The sequence below is a fragment of the Ictidomys tridecemlineatus genome, chromosome X (genome assembly GCF_052094955.1).
Source record: "Ictidomys tridecemlineatus isolate mIctTri1 chromosome X, mIctTri1.hap1, whole genome shotgun sequence".
In the NCBI taxonomy this organism is placed as follows: domain Eukaryota; kingdom Metazoa; phylum Chordata; class Mammalia; order Rodentia; family Sciuridae; genus Ictidomys; species Ictidomys tridecemlineatus.
In genome coordinates, this window is record NC_135493.1 from 75,308,226 (window position 1) to 75,330,871 (window position 22,646).

A 22,646-nucleotide genomic window follows, 5' to 3' on the forward strand; every position below is an offset into this window, starting at 1 on the left:
TGCAGGCTTCTAAAACAATGAATTATATCACCACCAGTAGCCTTTCTTGGTGCCATCGAGAGGTATACACTTACTTGGAACCATAAGAGCTAGTTAATGATTCACATCCTTTTTGTTTGTTTCTCACTTTTTTTTCTTTCTTTCTTTCTTTTTTTTTTTTTTTTTGCACTAGTATGAATTGAACCCAGGGGTTCTCTCCCACTGAGCTACATCACAAGTCCTTTTTTATTTTTTTGTTTTGAGACAGGATCTTGCTACGTTACCCTGGCTGGCTTCAAATTTGCCATCCTTCATGTCTCAGCCTCCTGAGTAGATGGCATTACAGGCATGTACCATTGTACCTGGCTAATTTCCATCTTTTAGTTTCAATTGTAAAGTGCACATAACATTTACCATCTTAAGCATTTTTTGTGGTAAATGAGGATTGAATCCAGGGCCTCAAGCAGACAAGGCAAGTACTCTACCACTCAGCTACATCCCCAGCACCCATCCTAACCATTTTTAAGTATGCATTGCTTTAGGGCTAAATGTATTTGTATTGTTGAGATACCCATCTCCAAAACCCTTTTCATCTTGCAAAAAATGAAAATCTATACCCATTAAACAACACTTATTTTCCTCCTCCCCCAAGGCCATTGCAACCACCATTCTACTTTGTGGGTCTATGAATTTGGCTACTCTTGATATCTCAAAGAAGTAGAATCATACAGTACTTGTCTTTTTTGTGACTGGATTATTTCATTTAATGTCCTCAAGGCTCATCCATGTTTCTCATCTTTTTAAAATCCTTAACAACAAATCTCACAATCTCATGACCTTCTAAAACAAGCAAATAAATCAAAGTCACGGATTATTTTAGAATGTTACCTGAAGCTGGGTGTGGTGGCACATGTCTTAAATCCCCAGCAATTCAGGAGGTTGAGGCAGGAAGATTGCAAGTTTGCGGCTAGCCTCAGTAACTTAGCCATACCATCTCAAAATAAAATAAAATAAAAAGGGATGGAGATGTAGCTCAATGGTAGATCACCTTTGAGTTCAATCTCTAGTACCACAAAAAAATGAAAAAAAAGAATATGCTTCCTCATACTCCACAGGTTCCTGCTGAGATTCAGACAGGTCCCACTTTCACCCACTGGATAAGAGTCATTCCTTAAGCTTGCTCTTAGTTCCTTGAGTTTTAAAAATGGAGAGCATCATATTAAATGAAATAAGCTAGACTCATAAATGCAAGGATTATATGTTTTCTCTCATTTGTGCAAGTTAGAGAGAAAAGGGATATCATGAAAATAGAAGGGAGACCAATAGAGTAAAGGAAAGATCAGGAAGAGAGAAAGGAATGGCAAGAAGAGGTAATAGGATTTCAGTTGAGCACATTGTGTGATATGGCCAGGAGCAGTGGTGCACACCTGTAATCCTAACTACTTGGGAAGCTAAGGCAGAAGGATCACAAATTTAGAGCCAACCTGGGTAACTTAGCAAGACCCTGTCTCAAAATTTTTTAAAAAATTAAAAGGGCTGGGGATATACTTCAGTGATCAAGCATCTCTGGGTTTAATCCCCATATGCCATAATTAAACCCTCTATTCTGCATAATTATTACACACCAATAAAAAATGATGTATTTAAAATGAGAGGTGCCAGGGGTGTAGCCCAGTTATAGAACACTTATCTAGCACATGTGAAACCTTGGGTTCCATCCCTAACACTGGGACAATATATATATATAAGTAAATAAAAATTAGGCTGAGATTGTTGCTCAGTGATAGAGTGCTTGCCTAACATGTATAAGGCACTGGGTTCAGTACTCAGCACCACATGAAAATAATAAAATAAAGGTATTGTGTTTATCCACAAGTAAAAAAATTATTTAAAAAAATAAAAATTAAAATAAAACAAGAGAATGCTTAGACCACCTGTTGTCATGAAAAAGGTGCATGAAAACAGTAACCCAGAGCAATCTTCACCACTCACTCTACCTTGGGCAAATCATTCTTCTTAACTTCATGTTCCTTCTCTGCAAAACAAAAGCATTATAAATCTCCACCCTGCTGCCCTTCCATAGTTACTTTGAACATCACATGAAATAAACATATGAGAATAAATGTGATGAAATAAACATATAAGAATGAATGTGATTTGTCCTATCTGTTGTGGTCAAAGTCATTCATTCCTTCTGGTTCTATGCCTAGGGAGTTCTGTGGAGCCAAGCACTGAAGAGAAAAGTTTAATCAGTGATAAAACAGCCGAATGGATTGCGGAGGAGGATGATGACGTGTTTGTGGCTTCACGCACAACTGAAGATTTATTTACTGTGATACACAGGTCTGAACCATTTTCCTTCATTCTATTGCAGTCCCTTTTTCTACTTAAAGAAAAACTGCTGCCTCTAAGCAGCCATTACAATTGCAACTGGAGACTACATTCAGATACTCACATATGTGAGTGCAGTCCAGGGCCTCACATCTCAAATTTACTGACATCTTTGGGTAAAGTGGAGGAGGGGAAGGGAGGGGAAGACCAGGTGCTGAGTGAGAGGCCCCTCGTCTCCTAGCAACCACTTGGCCTATTGTGGCTCCATCTGCTCTCTCACAGCTCTGTCTACAGTCAGAGACATTTAACCCTTCACAGAATTCCTTGTACCACAAAATCCTATCAAGAGATGATGTGGGGACACTTAGGCAGCATATCAAAGCAGGAACTTAGGCAAAGGGGGAGTACATGAGGCACAGGGGCACAAGGCAGAGAGGGGCTTGGTGACAAGGAACCTGGAAAGAACCCAGTTACCAGAGCCTGAGCACCAGTTCAGAACAGAATCAGTCCCAAGACTGTCCTGATTCAGTCACTGAGCTACTAGCCTAGACTACTTGCATTTGTCCTTGGTCCCAGAACCTGGGCAAGACTGAACATGCAGGCACAGGCCGAGGTTCAGTGGACATTGAAGGGCATGTGGAGAATGCGGTTGGGGCTAATCAGGGATTTAAGGGCTTAGAGGTAGGAGAGAAAGCCAGTCAATACACTTTCAAGACTACCATGTACACATTCTCAGCTGCATCACTATGAAGTTTTCGTAAATGTCTGCACCCCAAATTCACTCAGACCAAGCTTTCTCTTATTTAGGTCCAAAAGAAAACTGCTTGGCTGGAAGGAGCCTGGAGAGGGTTTTGCCAGCAGCAGACCAAGCTCTCACTCACCGGTAAAGAACACAGCTGATTCTCCAATCAGTGAGCCTGCCACCACTGCAGGGTCAAGCGGCATTGCCAGCCTAGATGCTGGCAGAAATGATGATTTCAAGGCCTTGCTCCTGAAGAAGGGAAGTAAGGCAGCTCCAAGGTCCCGCCCCTCAGCAGCTGAACTGCTGAAGACCACTAATCCACTGGCTAGGAGAATTATTGCACAGTTTTCAAAAGACTATGAAAACACCGATAACTCCAGTACCTAAGCCCTGAGTTCAACAAACAGGGTTTACTTACTAAACTTGAGTAGTGAAGGGGGAAGAGAAAGGGTTATAAAAAGGAACCATGGAAATCACAAAAGAGCCTACATTTCTTTTACATTAACTCACACTCTGGCCAGCAGGAAAGAGGCTACTTCAACTAGAACTGAAGTTGTAAGGCGCTGGAATGGTCTTTAAACATTTGCATTTCCATAATTACACCCTCACCATGACTGGTTACTGGGTTTCTTCTTATTTTCCCCCAGTGGTGTGCACTGACTAAGGAGGAATTCTCAGAAGCAAAGGTTGTACCATCTTTTTCATGTCACCTTTTCAATTAATGTCCTGGCTCCTCCAGCCCTGGCTTCTGCCACTGGCAGCCTCAGTAGGAGAGCAGAAAGGGGGTTGTCAGCCCCTTGGGGGTGGGGCCATCAGGTGCCATTGCTGATTATTCATTCTCATGGAGGCCTTGACAAACCTGTATGGAGATACAGAAAAACTGCGAGGCCTCCTTAACCACAGTGTGATTCCTCCAGTGAGTTTTACAGGTGTGCACTTATTTCGGCATGGGGTTGATTGGATGGCTTTTGTGGTGCAAAATATGAATGTGACTCTATCCTGAAATTTCATGCCTTTTTCAGTTTGATTGTCTACACGGAGATCAGGGTGATGAGTTTCAATAAATGTATAGGACCTCCCAACATTATCTAGAAAAGGTCCTGACTGGGTGGATTTGGATGAACCAAGCTCAGCCAACAAACAAAGTAGCTGTTCCCTCAGATCTATCCAAGGTAACTCGCACATGCGCCTTGAGGTCCTTCAAATGTCAGTCAACATGGATAGCTAAGATCTGTGCCCAGGTCATGCTGCATTCTAAGAATTCCTGTTTCATTTGCATATAGCATTCAGTACAGGAAGTAATTAGCTGAAGGGCCAGCATCATCAAAGGCTCAAGGAGAATAAGTGCATTTTTCCCCACACCATTCAATTCAGATGGCACTTTGTGGTTGGTTGGATTTTGTTTAAAGGAATTCTGACTCTATTCCAAAAACCAAGAACTTATAGATTAAAAGGATCTACCCAGAATCTTAAAGGCAACCTTGCAAGTTGCTATGGCCCATAATGCAAAAAGGGCTACTTTTTGCCATTTACAGTCTGCTGTTTGACCAACTTTCAGTTAACCATGCTCCGGGAGTACATAAGAACTTGGGTAAATGGGATACTGAAAAGAGTTTTGGAACACAACCCCTCCCCCATCCAAAGCAATCAGCCGCTAACTATTCTTTTCAGCTCAATTTTCTAAGCAGAGCAAGAGCAGTGATTCATTTGATTTCCATATCCCTACTTTCTGGGAGTTGAGGACAAGACAGGAAAAGCATTGAACAGAGAAAACCTACTGACCAATGTTGGAAAGTTTTAATTGTCTATCTGTCGCAAGAGGCAAAAAAGAAAGTCAAATGAAATTGTAGCCTGCTTCACAAAGAGGGTTCCCAGACCCCTTCCTCCTTTATGCTCACCCTACAGATTCATTTGTCAACTTCCTGGAAGATACATCAAGAGTTCCAGTGACTTGCAGATCTCAATTTTGATAGGACACTCTTCACCAATGAGAAGCAAGTTCTTAGCTCAACTGTCCTCACTCCAGTTGGACAGAGAAACTGAAAACCCACTTTAAGTGCTAAGAAGACTCAGGCTTCTCACATAGAAGCCCTAGGCCTAGGCTACTGGTTGGTCCAATTATGAATTCTAGACTAATGGGAGCAGCCAGGCTCACCAACTCCCTTGCAATCAGCAACTCTCCCAATTTAGAAAGAAGCCACTGAGAATGGTAGACAGCTGGTCAAAGTCCAGTTGCTTTTGAAAGTATTTGAACTATCTGGTTTGAAGTTTCTGGGAGGTTGCCAGAAATGAAATAAAATAGATTCATCCTTGGCCTTAGTTTATACATGAATGCTACACTTATCTGTCCTGGACTCAGAATTCCAAATGATGGAAACATTTTGCTCTGGAAGGAAATGAAGGAGTGTTTGTGGTTTTGCCTAACAAAAGTGAAAGGCTGCCAGAGCCTGCTCCTTGGGAACCATTATGAACAGCTGAACTCTAAAGTATGAGAGTATAATGTAGGACTTATTACTTCTGCTGTTTTTTCTGGAAGCTTCTTGTTTGTGAGTTCTAGTGGGTTTTGCCTCTCCCTTTGCCTTGCTACCTATGGAGACATTCCCTAAAGTTTCTAAAGCTAAATACCCAGACACTTTGGTGTTTTACAATTTCTGTGATCCTTGTTTTCCTCTACAGAACTCCATATGCCTAGAATTTTTTTAATATCTTTGTGTCATTACCATGGCCCACACATGTCCCCATTAGCACAAGAGGATTTGGGAGCAGAGATTGTATGGTGAGAGACAACATTTAGGACTGGAAATATTCATTTAATATTTTGCAAAAGATGGATCTAGTCCCCCAAAAACCAAACCATAAATCTTCTACAATTCATTGATTTAATTAATACCAAGCATCTTTTCTTCTCCTAACACTCAACCTCTCTCCTGCCCTTATCACTTTTTTGTGGTGCAAGGATCAAACCCAGGACCATATGCATGCAAGGCAAGTGCTTTACCACTGAGCTATATCCCCAGCCCTGCCTTGATTACCATAGCACCGATTTTCTCTCCCACCCAGGCATTTACCACCATGTTTGCCACCTTCTGGGCCTACTCTGCTGAGGCTGGAGAACAGAGAGAAAAATCCCCAACAAGGCTCTCAGTAAAGCTACTACCACTGCTATGACTATTATGAATAATAATGAGAATAATTTTCAAAAGTGGAATATTGAAGAGGTTGGAGGGAAGTGAAGCTAGCCCCAGGATGTCAGTTTCCAACTTCAACTCTCTTTATCCCCACCAGTAGTAGTAGGTGGCTTTGGTCTTGTCATGAGCAGAGGGAGCCATCCCCAAAGAGGCAGTTAATTGGTATCTCAGAATGCTTTGCATGTAGTGGGGATTCATTACATATTTGTGGTTCTAATGTGGACATTAGTAAGTTCTTAGTTCAAATGCAGGCTTTGCTGGTGCCTCCTCTCTTTTGCCTGTACTACTTGGACTGCCTGGGCCTCCCACCTGGCTCCAATTTGTCCCTCACCCCCAACACCCATGAACTACAGCCCTAGATAACAGCTCAACCATGAAAGACACAAGGCTACAGGCAGCCAATAGTTCACATTGGTTTAATGACCACAAGTTGACCGGCTGATAATGATCTGGAGAAATTACCACAAATGAATAATGACAACAGAGTCTCCAAAGCTGTCCTAACAAGCATTTTTGTCTGACATCCATTTTAACTATCTAGACAACACAGATCCGATTGTACCTATCTCTCTGAGCAGATCTGCCTATAAACCTGTCTTCTTCCTCATCCTGGAACTAGTCAGGAAAAAAAACAAGTTCATGCTCAGTGTTGCTCCTCACTGGTTCAGCCTTCCATATTCACCAAGTCTGTGACACAAATGGTGAGCTTTCGCTTTAATATGATTTGCCAGGGCCAGGACTGGGGTGAGGTGGGCGAAGCGCCAAGTAGGCGCCTGCCTGCTCTAAGGGCCTTGCAAGTGCCTTACCCTCGTCCGGGCCCTGTGATTTGCACTCTTCAAAGTGATATCAGTTTCTCTTCTTCCACGTATTGTTCTGATTTGGGAGGCTAACTTCCTATCTGTTGTTGCACCAAATGTTTTATTGGTATCTGTTCTTTCATTCACTGCTAGAAGCCTTTGTATGCCTACGCATCACAGAATCTTCAGAGTTATCAAAAAACATAGTTGATTTCTAAGTAACCTGCTCCATGCGACAAGTTAGCACCCATTTCAGTAGGGACAGCCCTTCAGAAAAATAGTGAATAAACTGGAGGTCTGCCCACGCCATCCTCAGTCTCCTTCTGCTCCCTTCCCCCAGCACCAACTCTCCTTAGTGCCTCCTGCTTTGTTCTCCCCTCTCTAAGAAAACACGCTCTCAGGAAAGGGATAAATTAATTTACTTTGAGATTATAAATAAGGCTTAATGCTACCTCTTTTGAGGATTGCTTGCATTTTAACAGGGGAAAGCCTTAAGCCAAAGGAATGAAGTTCTACTTGCAGAATGTTAGGCATCAACTAATTGTAAAAGTGTATTTTTCACCATGGAAAGGCCAGATTCCCTGATGGCTAACTCCAGAGTATAGAAAATAACTTTATCTCCTGGAATAATTATAGATAGTAGCTGATGGTCAATCAGATTATCCAGATACCCAGTGCTGTTCAGTATGGTTACTACCAAGAGACTCTCAGAATTGGCTTCTAAAAGCCACTGAGAAGGCCTAGATCATTCATATTGTACATTAACATGTTATATAACAGAGTTAATACTACTTATCATTTGAGTAAAAGAACACAAAAATTTGAAGAGTTTGTGGAAATGTGTCCTGTTTGTGAAAGATTAAACTGTGCAACCCGTGTCCATCAATGTCAGTCGTCCAGTATTGGTAGTGATACTTATTGGAGGTACAACTTTATTAAACACAGGCCTCTGCTCTCCCTCCCCCCATTTTACCTCTGTTATGTGCTATCACTTCAGCTTGGTGTGAGAATGAGACCATATTATTATCAGAGCACCCAGTCCCTTTAAAGCCTTTGCATGTATTTCAGCTATAAGTGACAAAGATATTAGATTTAAAAGGATGAAAGAGTGGGAAAGAGATACAAAGAAGTGCCTTTGTCAAAGGGCAGAAAACAGTATAATGATTTAAACAATGATGAAATAAGCAAAGTTTTAGAATACTTTGAAATAGGCTTATAGAGAACTATAGTAGTAAATGGTTATGAACACATATTAGGGGCACAACACTTTTAATACACTAGCAAAAGAAATTTGCATGAGCAATGGATTATGTAAGATAGGTATATACTTTTGTTCAGTAAAGCCCAAAATCTAGGCCAGTGATTCTCTTAAGTGTGGTTCCAGGACTGGCAATAGCAGCATCCATGGAGGAGGGAGAGAGAGAGAGAGAGAGAGAGAGAGAGAGAGAGAGTGAGTGTGTGTGTGGTCCAGTGATGTTACTCCTTCAAGGCCCTGAATCACTACAGCCACAACTCTTCAACTGATCCCAACCTTTCCTGTTATTTTGGATGACATTACAGTGATCAGTTTCTGGCCAAAAGATGTATATCATTGTCTTAGGCATATATTTGTTCGGTGTTAAGAAATTATCAGATTGAGGGCCAGGGTTGTGGCTCAGTGGTAGAGCACTTGCCTAGCATGTGTGAGACACTGGATTTGATTCTCAGCACCACATATAAATAAATAAATGAAGGTCCATCAACAACTAAAACTTATTTTTAAAAAAAAGAAATTATCTAATTGAGCCAGGTGTGGTGATACACGCCTGTAATCCCAGTAACTTGAAGGCTGAGGCAGGAGGATCTCAAGTTCCTGGCCAGCCTTGTCAACCTAGCAAGAGTCTGTCTCAAAACAAACAAACAAAAAAAAGCTGGATGGTAAGTGTCCCTAGGCTCAACCCTCACTACCACAAATAAATAAATAAATAAATAAATAAATACCAGATTGAATCAATTATTTAAACTACAAAACCTTTGATTTGACTTAGCCAGCACATCTGACCTGGTTTGGGTTTTTAAAAGAAAATTAACTGAATTTAAACAAAAAAAAAAAGGGAAAGGTGTTACACTTGTTTGGTATTGCCAATCCTTAAACAACAGTCTTCACCATGGTGGCTATTCTCCAAGAGGGCTCTGGCAGAAGTATATTTGATTTTAAGATTTTTGCCTAAAGAATGGGGTTTGATAGCAATGAACTCCAAAACAAAATATGAACCGGAACAGTTAACCCCCTCAGCCTCTTTGTATGCCAAGCTTTATAGAAATTTATTCCTTATGTGGTCTTGAGCTTTTTTATGTCCAATTTTATAAAATTTTATGCATGCAAACGCAGCATTGTGCTCATTGTTCCAGTCACCTCAAACTCATACCTTCCTCTGTATGTGTGATGGTGAAAAAATATCAATATGTATGTTCTGATGTCTCCTGATCAATTGTAAATTGCAAACCTTTTCATTCATTTTTCAATGATATATATTTACTCTGTCTAGTAGTTAAGATTTTATTCTTTTTATTATATCTCATTGCTACTTTTTTCTACTAACTCCAAAACTTACTTTGGGGAATATTTCTTATTTCAAGATTGTTGTATTTATCTTATTTCTATATTTATCTATATTCACAGAATGTTAGAGTTGAAAGGGACCAACCTCTCTCATTCCATAGATGAGGAAACTGAGACCAGAATGGTCAAATAGCTTACCTAAGGTCACGCAGTGAGCCAGAGGCAAGGCCTAACCTCAATTCCAGGTCTCCTGCCTCTGGGCTGAATGTTTTGTCACTTAAAGTACTACACTTATAGAATACCCACAGTTTTCTTCTACTTTTATGACTTTCAAATTTCCCAGGTATTTCAATGAATTAATATATATATATATATATATATATATACATATGCTTTAAGAAAAAATGCTCAAGAGTTCTTTAGTTCATGAATCCAAAGATAAATCTGATTTTTAGCTTAGAAACTTTTGTTCCCTCCATATTCAGTATCTGTGCCCTACTTTGTATAATGGATGTTGTACCTAAAAATTGTGTGAAATGGGTTTTTATAGATCAAATTTCATTTTTAGTAGGGAGGCTTCCTATATAAGGGAATCTTCTGGGGATTTCTTTTGAAAAACCAAGACTCCTCTTGTCCCTTAATGTCTCTATTTTTTTAGTATGAACTTTTGTATTTGGTGTTTATTTAAGTAGGGCAAACCAATATTAGCTTTCCTAGAATCTACTTTAGCCTTCCCTTAATCTTTATGAGAAATTTTCAGATTGTTAGATGTTCGTGCATTACTCAGCAGTGTTCTAGAAACTTCACTTGGCTTGATATTTTGTCAATCCCTGGGCTCAAACCTCATCTTTTTCTTATTGAAAAATAATACAATTCCCTAATCAGTACTAAGCTCTGCATGGAGTGTCTTTTCCAGAATATTCTTTGCCTAATGTTCTTAAATGTGGCTCTCTCTTTGGCTATCCTTGGACTTCCTTCCTTAGTTCATGCATATCTTACTATTCTGTGGACTTGGAGGCAGTGCACTTTGAGGGTTGTGCCAATCATATTGAATGGTATTTCCAGTTATTGTTATCATCCCCCTGTTTCTTCTGGACTTCCTCTGGTTTCCCTTTTCAGGGACCTCAGAGGCTTCTTACCAGAGATTGGTAGGATTTCCACCATCATCTAGACCAGGGACTGACACTCTTCCTCTGCAAAGGGCCAGACAGTAACTGTTGTAAGCCTTCTGGACCACATACAGTCTCTAACACATTTTTCTTTGCTGTTACTGTTTGTTCCTTCATTTGTTTTACAGACCTTGGAAAATGTAAAAACAAGTCTTAGCTTATAGGCCATACAAAACCTCAGGCTGAACTTGGCCTGCTTGTCATCATCATCACTATCTGGAACAGGTATTTCTGTGACCTGTCCCAAGTGGTAAGTGGGTTGTATATCAGATGATGTGGCTCACTGCCCTCATATTTCCTGCATCATCAGATCAGTCTGACTGCACATGGGCAGGGAGAGAGGGGCTGCATGTGCCAACCATTACATTGGATGTCCCTCATTGACTAGCTCTCATTACTGACTACCTCAGTGTAGAAACACTCGTTCTTTTCTGGATCTGTCCTTGTTCCTTGTTTTTAAGTGTTCCTCTGCCTCACCAGGTTGGAAGTAAGGTAGTAGGAAAGAATGAATTTCTGAGTTTTCTTATTTCTTTAATCTTGTCATTGCTCCCCACACCTTGGGCTGCTCTCTCCTGCCCCATACTGCCATCACAAGTTTAGGACTATCATTGGAAAGTCTGGTTGTTCAGGCCATAAATTCTAATCCAGTCTATGATTTCCTAGAGAAATCACCAATTTTCCTGGTTCTAAAGGCAAGTTCTAAAACTCAGAATTTCCATGTGTTTATTTCCTAAAAATGATTTGGACCTAGTACTAGACAGAGCACTCAGCCCTGACAAGAAAGCCAATAAGGTGCAGAAGGTATTCTGTGCCCACAGTTTTTCTGTGTCCTGGGCCCCCAGATCCTGGGATGAGCTCCATGCAATGCTATAACCAACAGATATTCAGCCCACAACCTCCTGTTTTGTGAACCTCTAAAATGATTCTCAAAATTCCTTCACATTTCTCCACCTTGCTTCTGTCTCCACACCTCATACTACTTGGGGCTCTGAAGCTCAGATTCACATTTTTACATTCACTTGTAGAAACATTGGGACATAGGAGTGGACGAGAAGGTATGTGCCTGTGTATGTGAGTGTGGTTTCTCCACCTGGACTATGAGGGCCACTTTCACTAATGAATCACACGCGCGTACCACCTAGCTCCCTCATTGGTCTTCTGGTCCAGGGCCAGTTCTGCTGGGACTGATTAAGGAGAACAGGATGGTGGGGCTCCTGAGGTATCTCCCCTATCTTGTCTTTTTAGACCTTTCCATTGGTTTTCATCGGCTCCTCCCCAGGGAGCCATTTGAAGAAACTCCTCTGTGACACTTCTGGACAGGCCAGTGTACAGAAAGCCAGGATTTAAATTCAATGTGGACTCAGTCATTCGGAAATAGCCCTCAGGTTGCAGCCTTTCCTAACTCAGCAAATTTGCTTCTTAGGGCCTCTAGTTTGATTTCTGTTACTTGAGCCCAGGGATCTATCCACTTACTGAAATCTAAATTTTTTTAAAAATTAGAGACACAAGTAACTTTCAGGATTTCCCTATTTTAAAGCACCCATGACAGTCCCTTTCTATGTTCTGTTCAGGATTTCCATTATTAGAAAGGGAAACCAGGTTTGTGCCTTGGACCTAAAAGGAGTCCCCCTGCCAAAAGCAAAGTGAGGACTGAGGATTGGCCAGTACTACTGTACAGAACCAGGCAGCAGAATTTTGTTAAGTTAGCACTTATATTCAGTGCTTAATAAGTGCCAGAAATACACTTAAGACAAACAAGGGAGACAGGAATTTACAGATCAGTATCCTAAACTGGAAGGAAGAGGTAAGGTGATTCCCCCAGTGACAAGAACGTGTCCCTGGATCAGAATTTCAAGAAGAAGCAGAAACTTAGAGAGACCACAATCCCAGTCTAGGTAAGATTCCAACACAAAATGGAAGGGAGCCCTCTGTGGGGTGATATACAAAGGGTTTTTCTTGTCTTTCTTTTTCTTTTCTTTTTTTAAAAAGCATTCCTTACTGGCTTGCTACCAGCAATTGAACTGTATTCTTTATATAGCTAGAGCTGTTTGTGTCTTCTTAAAATAAACTTTTTCGGTTAAATCATTTTCTGTTTTGCCCTCTGGTTTTCATTGAAGCAATGATGGCTTTATTCAGCCCCTAAACCTGATTCATGAGCATGTTTTTCCGACCACACAGGTGTATGTTACCCTACCAGGCCCATTTTGCCCACTGTACAGTATGCCAATCACTGAAGTAAAAATTTTGGTAAAACAGAAACACATTATTCATGAGTATAAAGTATGAGGAGAGAAAACACCCTCTGAAGCCAAAAAGTCATGCACTGGACACCCATACACAAGTGAAGAATCAGTAGTTTCAACAAAAGCAGCCTTTAGAACCCTGAAAAGTAAACTAGGAGATTGTCATCAACATGATCCACATGTCAGATTGTTACCTACAGTGAAGATAGTGAGAGACTAATAATATATTGCTCAGCTATGTGACCTCCAAAAGTATTGATTTTTAAAGTCAACTAAAGGCAAGTGAAGCTGGAAGTTTTGATCTTCCCTCAGTTTCATGCAGGGCCCAGACAGATTGAATTTGATGCTCACAAACCCTTGAAAGCCCCAAACAAAAATGTGTCATACAATATCTTGCAGAATTCCAGCCCACCAAACCATAGCCTTAAGACATATGGGACTGGGGATGTAGTTCAATGATAGTATTTGCCTGGCATGCATGAGGTCCCTGTTTCCAACCTCAATAACGACGACGACAACAACAACAACAAAAGGCAGGTAATCTGTGTTCATGGACTTCATTTCAAGGATTCAAGTTTGGCCTCTCATGAAGCCAGCAAGGGGCTATAGATGTGGCAAAGCTCTAGAGAAGTGGGCAGCCATCACTATGCTCTTGATGAGAGGAGGTGGCCTTAGCAAACATGTTTCCTCTTTGTTCTCTGGCTCCATAAAGCCACCAGTGAGGTAGACCAGAGTGAGTCTGGCCAGGAGCAAAAATATTCAAACCAGATGTGGTCCAGATCAATTTCATCCTTCAAAAAAGGTGTGTTCTGGGGCTGGGGATGTGGCTCAAGTGGTAGCGTGCTAGCCTAGCATGCATGAGGCACTTGGTTCGTTTCTCAGCACCACGTAAAAATAAAATAAAGATATTGTGTCCACCTAAAACTAAAAAATAAATATTTAAAAAAGGGTGTGTTCCCACCAATGCAGATGGTCACAGCCAAACGTGAGGATCAACTCCCATCTAAAAGGGAATTTGTTCTCTGTTCTTAGCAAGTATGGACTGTAATGCTGAGACCCTTGCAGCCTGCAACCCTATCTCTATAGACCTCAGTGCCAGCTTGTGTCCCCTGATACCACCAGGCTACTCTTCTGAAAAAGACACAACAGAACTGCAAACAGTCTAATAAGCAAGCATGGGAAGGGAGAGGGGCCAGGGTTGTTCTCAGACAACAACGAGCTTTAAAATTGAAGATAAAGGTCAAAGGAGGAGGCTGGCTGTACGTGGCATTCTTGCAGGCAGTGTCTGGGTGTGATCCAACAGATCTGAGTCTGGGGTTTACCCTGGAAGGCTCAGAACCTCCTTAAGCCATAGCACCATGAGTTGGTGATGCATTTAGGGACTGACCAACACTGACCAAACTCACCAAAGACATGTAAAAGGCAGGTCCTGGTACCATAATTAACAACCTATCAAGCAAATGTCAGAGATGGAATCTCTCAAGTTGAATTAAACACATCACCTATAGTACAATGTTGTTCGCCAATTTCTTCAAATTTAGATAGAGCACAATCTCTCCAATTGACCTAGTTCCCTACCACTCCCTAGTGGAGTTAACCCAGCCAACTTCATTTTCTGAAGGCCTTTAAAGTGTGTAACCCTTGCATTAAGGTGTTGTCACAGATGGGGTTCCCTGGAAAAGCTGACTCTGAGATGGAGTTTACCATGTGGAATGTTCTCCAGAGAGTGCCCTAGGGATCCACATCTGTGGAAGAGAAGGGAAGGAAAGAGGATTATGCAGGAGGAGAAGAGAACAGCAATACAGATGTGGCAAAGCTTTTGCTCACTTGATGGCAGGCTCTGGAGTTCAAATAACCAGTCAGTTGTCCTATGCTGGGCCACAGGGCAGGCCTTCATACCTGGGCTTCAATGGATCATTGGGTCTGGGCAACCCCACTAAGGGTATAACCTTGGACAAGATGTCTCTCATCCTCTGAAGCAATCTCTAAAGAAAATGACAGCTGAAGAATGTTCTTTGTTGACAGAACTCCCAAGTAACACAAATTGTGTCCATCACAGGTATATTTCCCATGAACACTGCTTGCTAAATAAAAATTCTTATTTTCTGATTCCTTTTTTATAGACCTCACCTACTCCTTACCTCAAATCAACTATAGTTCATTTGATTAGGTTTATAGCTTTCTTAAAATTGTAGTCACCAGTTCAAGGATACACACTGGCATCCTTAATTGGACTTTGGTGTTTCACAAGCCTCATTAGTACCCACTAGTAAAACCTTTCCAAGGACATGTCATGCAACATATGCAAGTAAATCAATTTATCATAAAATACCATAAATTAAATGGTGCTAATATCTATCAAGCATCTACAATGGACCAGACACTGCATGCACCTCCAGCTACTTATTTTATTCTTCCATTCAGCACATGTGTATGAGCTCCTGTGACATACCAGACAGAACATTAGGTGCTGAGCATAGAGCAGTGGCCAATGTAGACATCATGCCTGCCCTCAATGAGCTTACCATCCAATAGGACCATTCTTGGGAACCAGAATCAAGGTGCCTCACCTTCCTGTTATCTAGGAATCACCACCATGGCTGTGAACTCCTCTGGTCTTCTCTTTTCTCTCAGCATTTACTCCACAGTGTTCTAAGCCTCCACTCTGCTACCCCTCCCCTATGTCTTTTTCAACAGTGCCCACTGGAACCCCAGTTCTAGGGATTGGTAAGTACCCCAATAGCCCATACAAAAAGCTCCCCTCAACACCTTCCTTCACTGAGACTCGTTTTTTTCCTGGGAACCCCACTTATAGGTTCTCCTCCAAAACTGCTTCCCTCCCCAAATACTTCTGTGTCTGGAGATGGGCCAGGCCTCCTCTTTGCTCCCCACTGCACCTTCCAGACTATGGCTGCTGCACCTCTCAAGCACTCTCCTTCATTCAGTCATTCTTTCCACCTGCTAGCCTTACCAAAACCCAGATCACTTCATCATTTATGTGGAAGATCTGTTTCACATCCCTGGTTTCTCATTCCTCTGGCTTCCTCACTTCTGATGATTACTTTTTCTGCTCCATTCACATACTTGCAGGGCCTGGAGTAGACCATTATATGCCTCCGAACTCATGTACCACTGAAATCTTAACTTCTTCAATCCCTCACAACCTCTCAACCTCTCTTCAACCTCTTTCCAACTCTCATTCAATGACTTCATGACACTGTTCAAGCTTGTTGAGAAATCCAAATGTTTAATAAACACAAAAAAGGCACTTAACCTCATCTATTGACAGAGAAATTAGGAGTGACAGAGGATAGAGCATGAGGAAAGAGTGTGAAGAAATTTTTGGGGGGGTGATGAATATGTTCATAATCTAGATTGTGGTTCATCCACCAGAATGGCAAAATTTTTTGTAGCTGTTGATAGACCTTTATTTTATTTATTTTATTTTTATGTGGTGCTGAGGATTGAACCTAGTGCCTTGCATGTGCTAGGTAAGTGCTCTACCACTGAGCCACAACCCCAGCCTCAGAATGACTATTTTTAAAGTCTGATAATTACTAGCATTGAGGAAGATATAGAAAAACAGACACTCTCATGCACAGTAATCAAGTTGCTTAATCACTTGAACAAAAAAAAAAAGTTTGTCCTTATCTTTAAAGTTGAAGATTCATGCAATAGTTTGGATCTTGAAAACCTCCCAAAGGCTCATATGTTGAAGGTGTGCTGTCTAGCCTGTGGCACTATTGGGAAGTGGTCAACCTTTAGGGGGTGGGTCCTAGTGGAAGATGTTAGGTCATTGGGGGTGTGCCCTTGAAGGGGATATTGGAACACCAGCCCTTTCCTCTCTTTCGTTGCTTCCCAGCCACCATGAGGTAAACAGGCCTCCTCTACCATATGCATCCACTGTGATGTTGTGCCTCCCCACAGACCCAAAAGCAATGGAGCTCAGTGACCATGGACTGAAACTATGAGCCAAAATAAATTTTCCTCCTGTTAATAATCTATCTCAGGTATTTTTTTCACAGTGCTAGAATGCTAACGCAATATGGATCCTCAAGGATCCAGCAATTTTACTCCTAGGTATACATCCTAGAGAAATGTATATACAGCTACCAACAGACATACAGGAGGTTCATAATAGTTCAGACTAGAAAAACAACAACATTCCATCAAGAGTAGAACAGGGGCTGGGGTGTGGCTCAGTGGCAGAGAGGTTGCCTAGCACATGTGATGCACTGGATTTGATCCTCAGCACCACATAAAAATAAACAAATGAAATAAAGGCATTATGTCCATCTACAACTAAAAAATATTTTTTTAAAAAAAAAAGTAGAACAGATAAGCTGGATGTAGTGGCCTACAACTATAGTCTCAGGAATTCAAGACACTGAGGCAAGAGGATCCCTTGATTCCAGGAGTTTGAGGCCAACCTGGGCAAAATAGTAAGACCCCAACTCAAAATAAAAACAACAAAAAAGAGTAGAATGGACAAATTGTGGAGTACTATGTAGAAATGACAATTAAAGTACAGCCATGCACAAAAACATGTATGAATCATGCAAATATAAAACTGAACAAGCCAGACCTGGTGGCACCCACCTGTAATCCCAGTGGCTCAGGAGGCTGAAGCAGAAGGATCACGAGTTCAAAGCCAGCCTTAGCAAAAGCAAGATGCTAAGTAACTCAGTGAGACCCTGTCTCTAAATAAAATACAAAATAGGGTTGGAGGGCTGGCATTGTAGCTCAGTGGTAGCATGCTTACCTTGCATGTGGAAGGCACTGGTTTTGATCCTCAGCAACACATTAAAAAAATTAAAATAAAGGTATTGTGTCCATCTACAACTAAAAAAAAAATTAAAAAAGTAGTGCTGGGGATGTGGCTCAGTGATCGAGTGCCCCTAAATTCAATCCCCGGTACCAAAAAAAAAAAAAAAAAAAAAAAAACCTGAGCAAAAGAAGAGACACAAAGGAATACTCACAGTGATTTCATTTAAATAAAGTTCAAAAACAAGTAAAACTGAGACTGAGGCTGTGGCTCAGAGGCAGAGCACTTGCCTAGCATGCATGAGCCACTGGGTTCGAATCTCAGCACCACATAGAAACAAAATAAAGATATTGTGTTCAGCTAAAACTAAAAAAAAAGAAAGAAATATTTTAAAAGACATATGGGAGTAATGTATACATATATGAAAACTACATGATACTCCATTAATAGGTACAATTTTAATATTTTTATTTATCAGTCAAAAATAAATTTAAAAAATAACATATGGGTCAGGGGCAGTAGTACACTCCTGTAATCCCAGTGGCTCAGGAGGCTGAGGCAGGAGGATTACAAGTTTAGAGGCAGCCTCAGCAATTTGGCAAGGCCCTAAGAAACTCAGCAAGACACTGTCTCAAAATAAATGATAAAAAAGGGCTGGGGAGAGCCCTTTTTTATCATTTGAGACAGTGGTTGAGCTCTCCAAGGTTCAATTCCTGGTACCAAAAATAAAAATAATTAAAAATAAAAATAAAAAATGACATAGGGGGAATTTGGGGGGTGCTAGCAAAGTATTTTCTTTTACTTGTTTGTTTTTCTTTTTTCTTTTCTTTTCTTTTTTTTTTTTTTTCTGGTACCAAGGACTGAACTAAAGGGTGGTGAGCCCATCCCCAACCCTTTTTTATTTTTTTTTTCATTTTGAGACAGAGTCTTGCTAAATTGCTTAGAGCCTCACTAATTTGCTGAGGCTGGCTTTGAACTTGTGATCCTCTTACCTCAGCCCTCCAACAGGCCACTGGGATTATAGGTGTGTGTCACTGAACCTAGCTAAAGCTGTATTTTCTGACTTGTATGATGGTCTTGCTGTTGTTCACTTGTCATTAGTTTTACAGGTGACGTTGGCTTTAAGCACTTTTGGGTATACATGTGACAATTAGAGAGTTTTCAGGTTTTTTTGTTTTGTGTGCTACTGGGGATTGAACCCAGGGCCTCGTGCCTGCTGGGCAAGCACTTCACCACTGAACTATACCCCCAGCCCACAATTAGACACTTTTTGAAAGATCCAGAATACAATTCTGAGTTATACCAAATTTCAGAGTAGACTGCAGAAAAGGTCGTCTCCTCAGAAAAGAGACAGGGAAGGGACAGTCTGAGGCAGGCAGTCAACCATGAGATCAGGGTGTTAAGGAAACTCAGAGAAGACTTCTAAATTTCCAAGAGAATGGACAACAATGTCAACCCTTATCCAACCTTGCTCTGAGGGACACATCAAAGCAAGGCCAAGAGTCACCGGCCTGTTTCTTCATAGCTGTGATAAGAATACTCTTGCACAACAGAAAAAAAATGAGCAAAGGCACAAACAGGCAGGAAGAAATACTATCAGGAGGCAAACATATGGAAAAAATGTCTACTCTCCCTAATGAGCAAAGACATACCCAGTTTAAAAACTGAATGACCATTTTTTGCCAATTATAGTAGCAAAAATTAAGGGGAGGTGGAAGAAATTACAATATGTCAGACTGGAAAGAGTACCAAATTGATGCATGGTTACTGGCTGCTAACACTCTGAATAAATACCGCCCCTTGAAAATAAAATCTGGCAATATGCACAAGGGAATTTTAAATTCTCATGCCATTTTACTCAGTAATCCTGCTCTGCAAATCTGTTCTAGGAAAATTATGCAGAAGAAAGAAAAGGCTATATGAATAGGTCTTGGAAATGACTCTCAGATCTCTCTTCAGTCCTATCCACTGCCCTGAGCTGCTGATCTATGTATCCAGCAGTTTACCTGTCATCAAAACTTGGATGTCCTGTAGGCCACTCAGGTTTCACATATAGAAGCATAATCACCAATTCCCCTGTCCCTCTCAAACCTACTCTTTCTGTATAATCACCATCCTAATAAATAGCCCCAGATCCATGCACCTTCTGAAGTTCGAAATTAGGAATCATTCTTGAATCCTCCCTTTAGCTCATTTCCACTTCCAACTCCTCAGCCCATCATTCAGTTGGTTCAGTATTCAAAATGACCAAAGGCATCCACCCCACTTCTCCTCTCCTCTGTGAATGCAACCCTAGCCCACATCACACCATCCCCCTGTCTGAATCGCTGCAGTAATCTCCTGCCCTCCTTCTTGCGTCATTCTCAGCAGTCCCCCACACAGCAGCCAGAAGTGTTTTGTTTTGTACTCAAATCCTGGTCCTGAAACTCACTAGCTGTGTGATCTTTGGCAAGTTAATTTGTTTCCCTGAGCTTCCCTTTCTCCATAACACAAGTAACCAAGACTTCAGAGGTGGTTCCATTAAACTAGATAAAGTAATGTGCTTAGTATAATACGTGTCTCAATGCATCACACAATAACTGGGATGGTTTAAAGCCCTGAGGCTGCATGAGTTCATCTGGGGAGTGTAAATACAGAAGAGAGCTCAGCAGGAGCCCTGGGCTTGGCCAAGGGTTAGACATCAGCGAGAGAAAGAGCAAGCAAGAAAAGAAACTGAGTAGTGAACTGTCACAAGAAAGGTTCTGAACTATGCTGTTCCCAAGTATCTTTGATCATGGAATCTTTTTGTCATGGTGCAATTTGTGCTCAGCAAAACACACTAAAGAAAATGCTGGCTTATGTTACTGAAAGTGTAAAAGCAGGCTACAAAATGGTATGCAAATTATGACTGCAACCATATTGGACCATGTGCAGAAGATGCTTGGCACAAAAGCCCAGTAAACATTTGTTAAATGAATTAATGAATGAAAAGTAATATACATATGGACAGCCATTCTGAGGGAATAAACAAAAATAACAGTAGTGAGATAAGATTAGAGGTAGTTTTTCCAAATTTCCTGCAATGTTTTGTCTTTTTCTAATGGGTTTTGCCAATCTCATGCATCCATCTGTCTCAGCTTGCACTCAACGGTTCCCAGACTCCCCATAGGAATTCACTCTGCCTGTTCTTTCATGCTTGTTTTGAAATCCTTGACAACGTTCCTGGCCTGTTTAATTTTAATCCCTTCAAATTCATCAACAAATACTTACTGAGTCAACTCCAGCCTATAGAAGCTGGAGAGATGATTAATATATGAGCCCCCTGCTCTCAAGTTGCTCACATTCTAAAGGGAGATGAGTCTAGAAACCTTACACAAACTTCACTTCCCTTCTGTCCCTCTTATTCAGACAACCCCAGGGCTTTGACCTTTGTTTGTTTATACATCTTACTTCTGGTCAGTTTCCTTCAGCTTCCAGATTTCTAGTCCAGTTCCTCCAACTAACCTGTTCAGATATTTAGTTAGGGTAAATATTCTCTACCAACAAATTTCTGGAATTAAAAGTTATAGTGGCTGGGCTCAGTCTGTGGCTCAGTGGCAGAGTGGTTGCCTAACACATGTGAGGCACTGGATTTAATCCTCAGCACCACATATAAATGGATAAATAAAGGTCCATCAACACTAAGAAAAATATTTTTTACAAGTTACAGTGGAATGTCCAGAACAAAGATGATTTCTCTGAGTCCCCATGTGTCTTTATGGACATTTATTCATTACTGTTAATTGTATCTCTGTATGTATGCACACACGCACACACGATTTTTGCTTCTTGTTTTTTGGAAGAGCTCCTAGGGGTTTTCATAGGTTTTGCTGGAGGGAGCCACCTTACACTGTTACACACCCCACCATCTATTAGGCCATCAGCTTGCATTATGGCAGTGGAAACATCCTGCCAAAAAAGAAAAAAATGCTGGCTCGTGCAAACATAATCATTATTTATGTTTGTTGACAGTATACCATGTGTCAAGCATTGTTCTAGAATGCCCTATTCCAATTAATTTGCTTAATCCTCCCAAAAATTCTCTGAGGAAGACACTAGTATTATTCCTGTTTTATAGATGAGACCCAGAAATATTAACATCATTGTAATTGTTACAGCTAGGAGGTGGCAAAACATCAGATTCATACCAGACACCTGGGCTCCAGTGCCACCCTCACTATACTCAACTAAAAACTTACATATACAGATACAACCAACATTACTTTTTGTATTGTTTTAAGTCAGATAGCTTTGATTACCTGGGTCGTGCAACCTCTTAGAGCAGGCCTAGCATAATTTCATACCATTATATTTGAAGGGGCAACTCTTTGAGACATAAAATTGATCCATTAGACAAAGTAAACTTCATATTCTTTTTTTTGGGGGGGGTGCTGTAGATTGAACCCAGGGCCTCCTACATACTATCAAGCACTCTACCAATAACCTGCATCTTCAGCCATTTTAATTTTTTTTTTTTGAGATAGGGTCCCACTAATTGGCTGAGGCTGGCCTAAAATTTCCCATCCTCCTGTACCACCTGAATATGAAGTCAAGTGGGCACCACCACATAGGAGTGCACCACCACATCTGGCTTCATATTCATATTAATTTTGGAGAATTTTGTTGAGGTTTCAAAAGAGTCTACTGTTGTGTTAAAAAAAAAAAGTCACTGTCTTGATAGCCCACTACCATGGTTCATGCTTATAATCCCAGCTACTCAAGAGGCTGAGGCAGGGTGATCACAAACTCAAAGTCAGTCTGGAAAACTTAGCAAGACCCTGTATCAAAATAAAATTTAATAAAAGGGTTAGGGATGTATCTCAGTGATAGAGTGCTTGCTTAGTATGTGTGTTTGATCCCCACTAACACACA

The 22,646-nt window shown here is 41.0% G+C and overlaps 1 protein-coding gene across 8 annotated transcripts in view; it reads left to right on the forward strand.

Annotated features, from left to right (window-relative positions):
* Nhsl2 (NHS like 2) overlaps window positions 1–12,833 on the forward strand; it is a 289,493-nt gene extending 276,660 nt beyond the window's left edge. For all 8 annotated transcript variants that reach the window (XM_078034696.1, XM_078034697.1, XM_078034698.1 and 5 more), the window contains 2 exons: window positions 2,190–2,322; window positions 3,118–12,833. In XM_078034696.1, coding sequence (XP_077890822.1) covers window positions 2,190–2,322; window positions 3,118–3,439 — 455 coding nt within the window. In that variant the 3' untranslated portion in view covers window positions 3,440–12,833. The remainder of the gene's footprint in view (window positions 1–2,189; window positions 2,323–3,117) is intronic.
* Window positions 12,834–22,646: the final 9,813 nt, after the last annotated feature.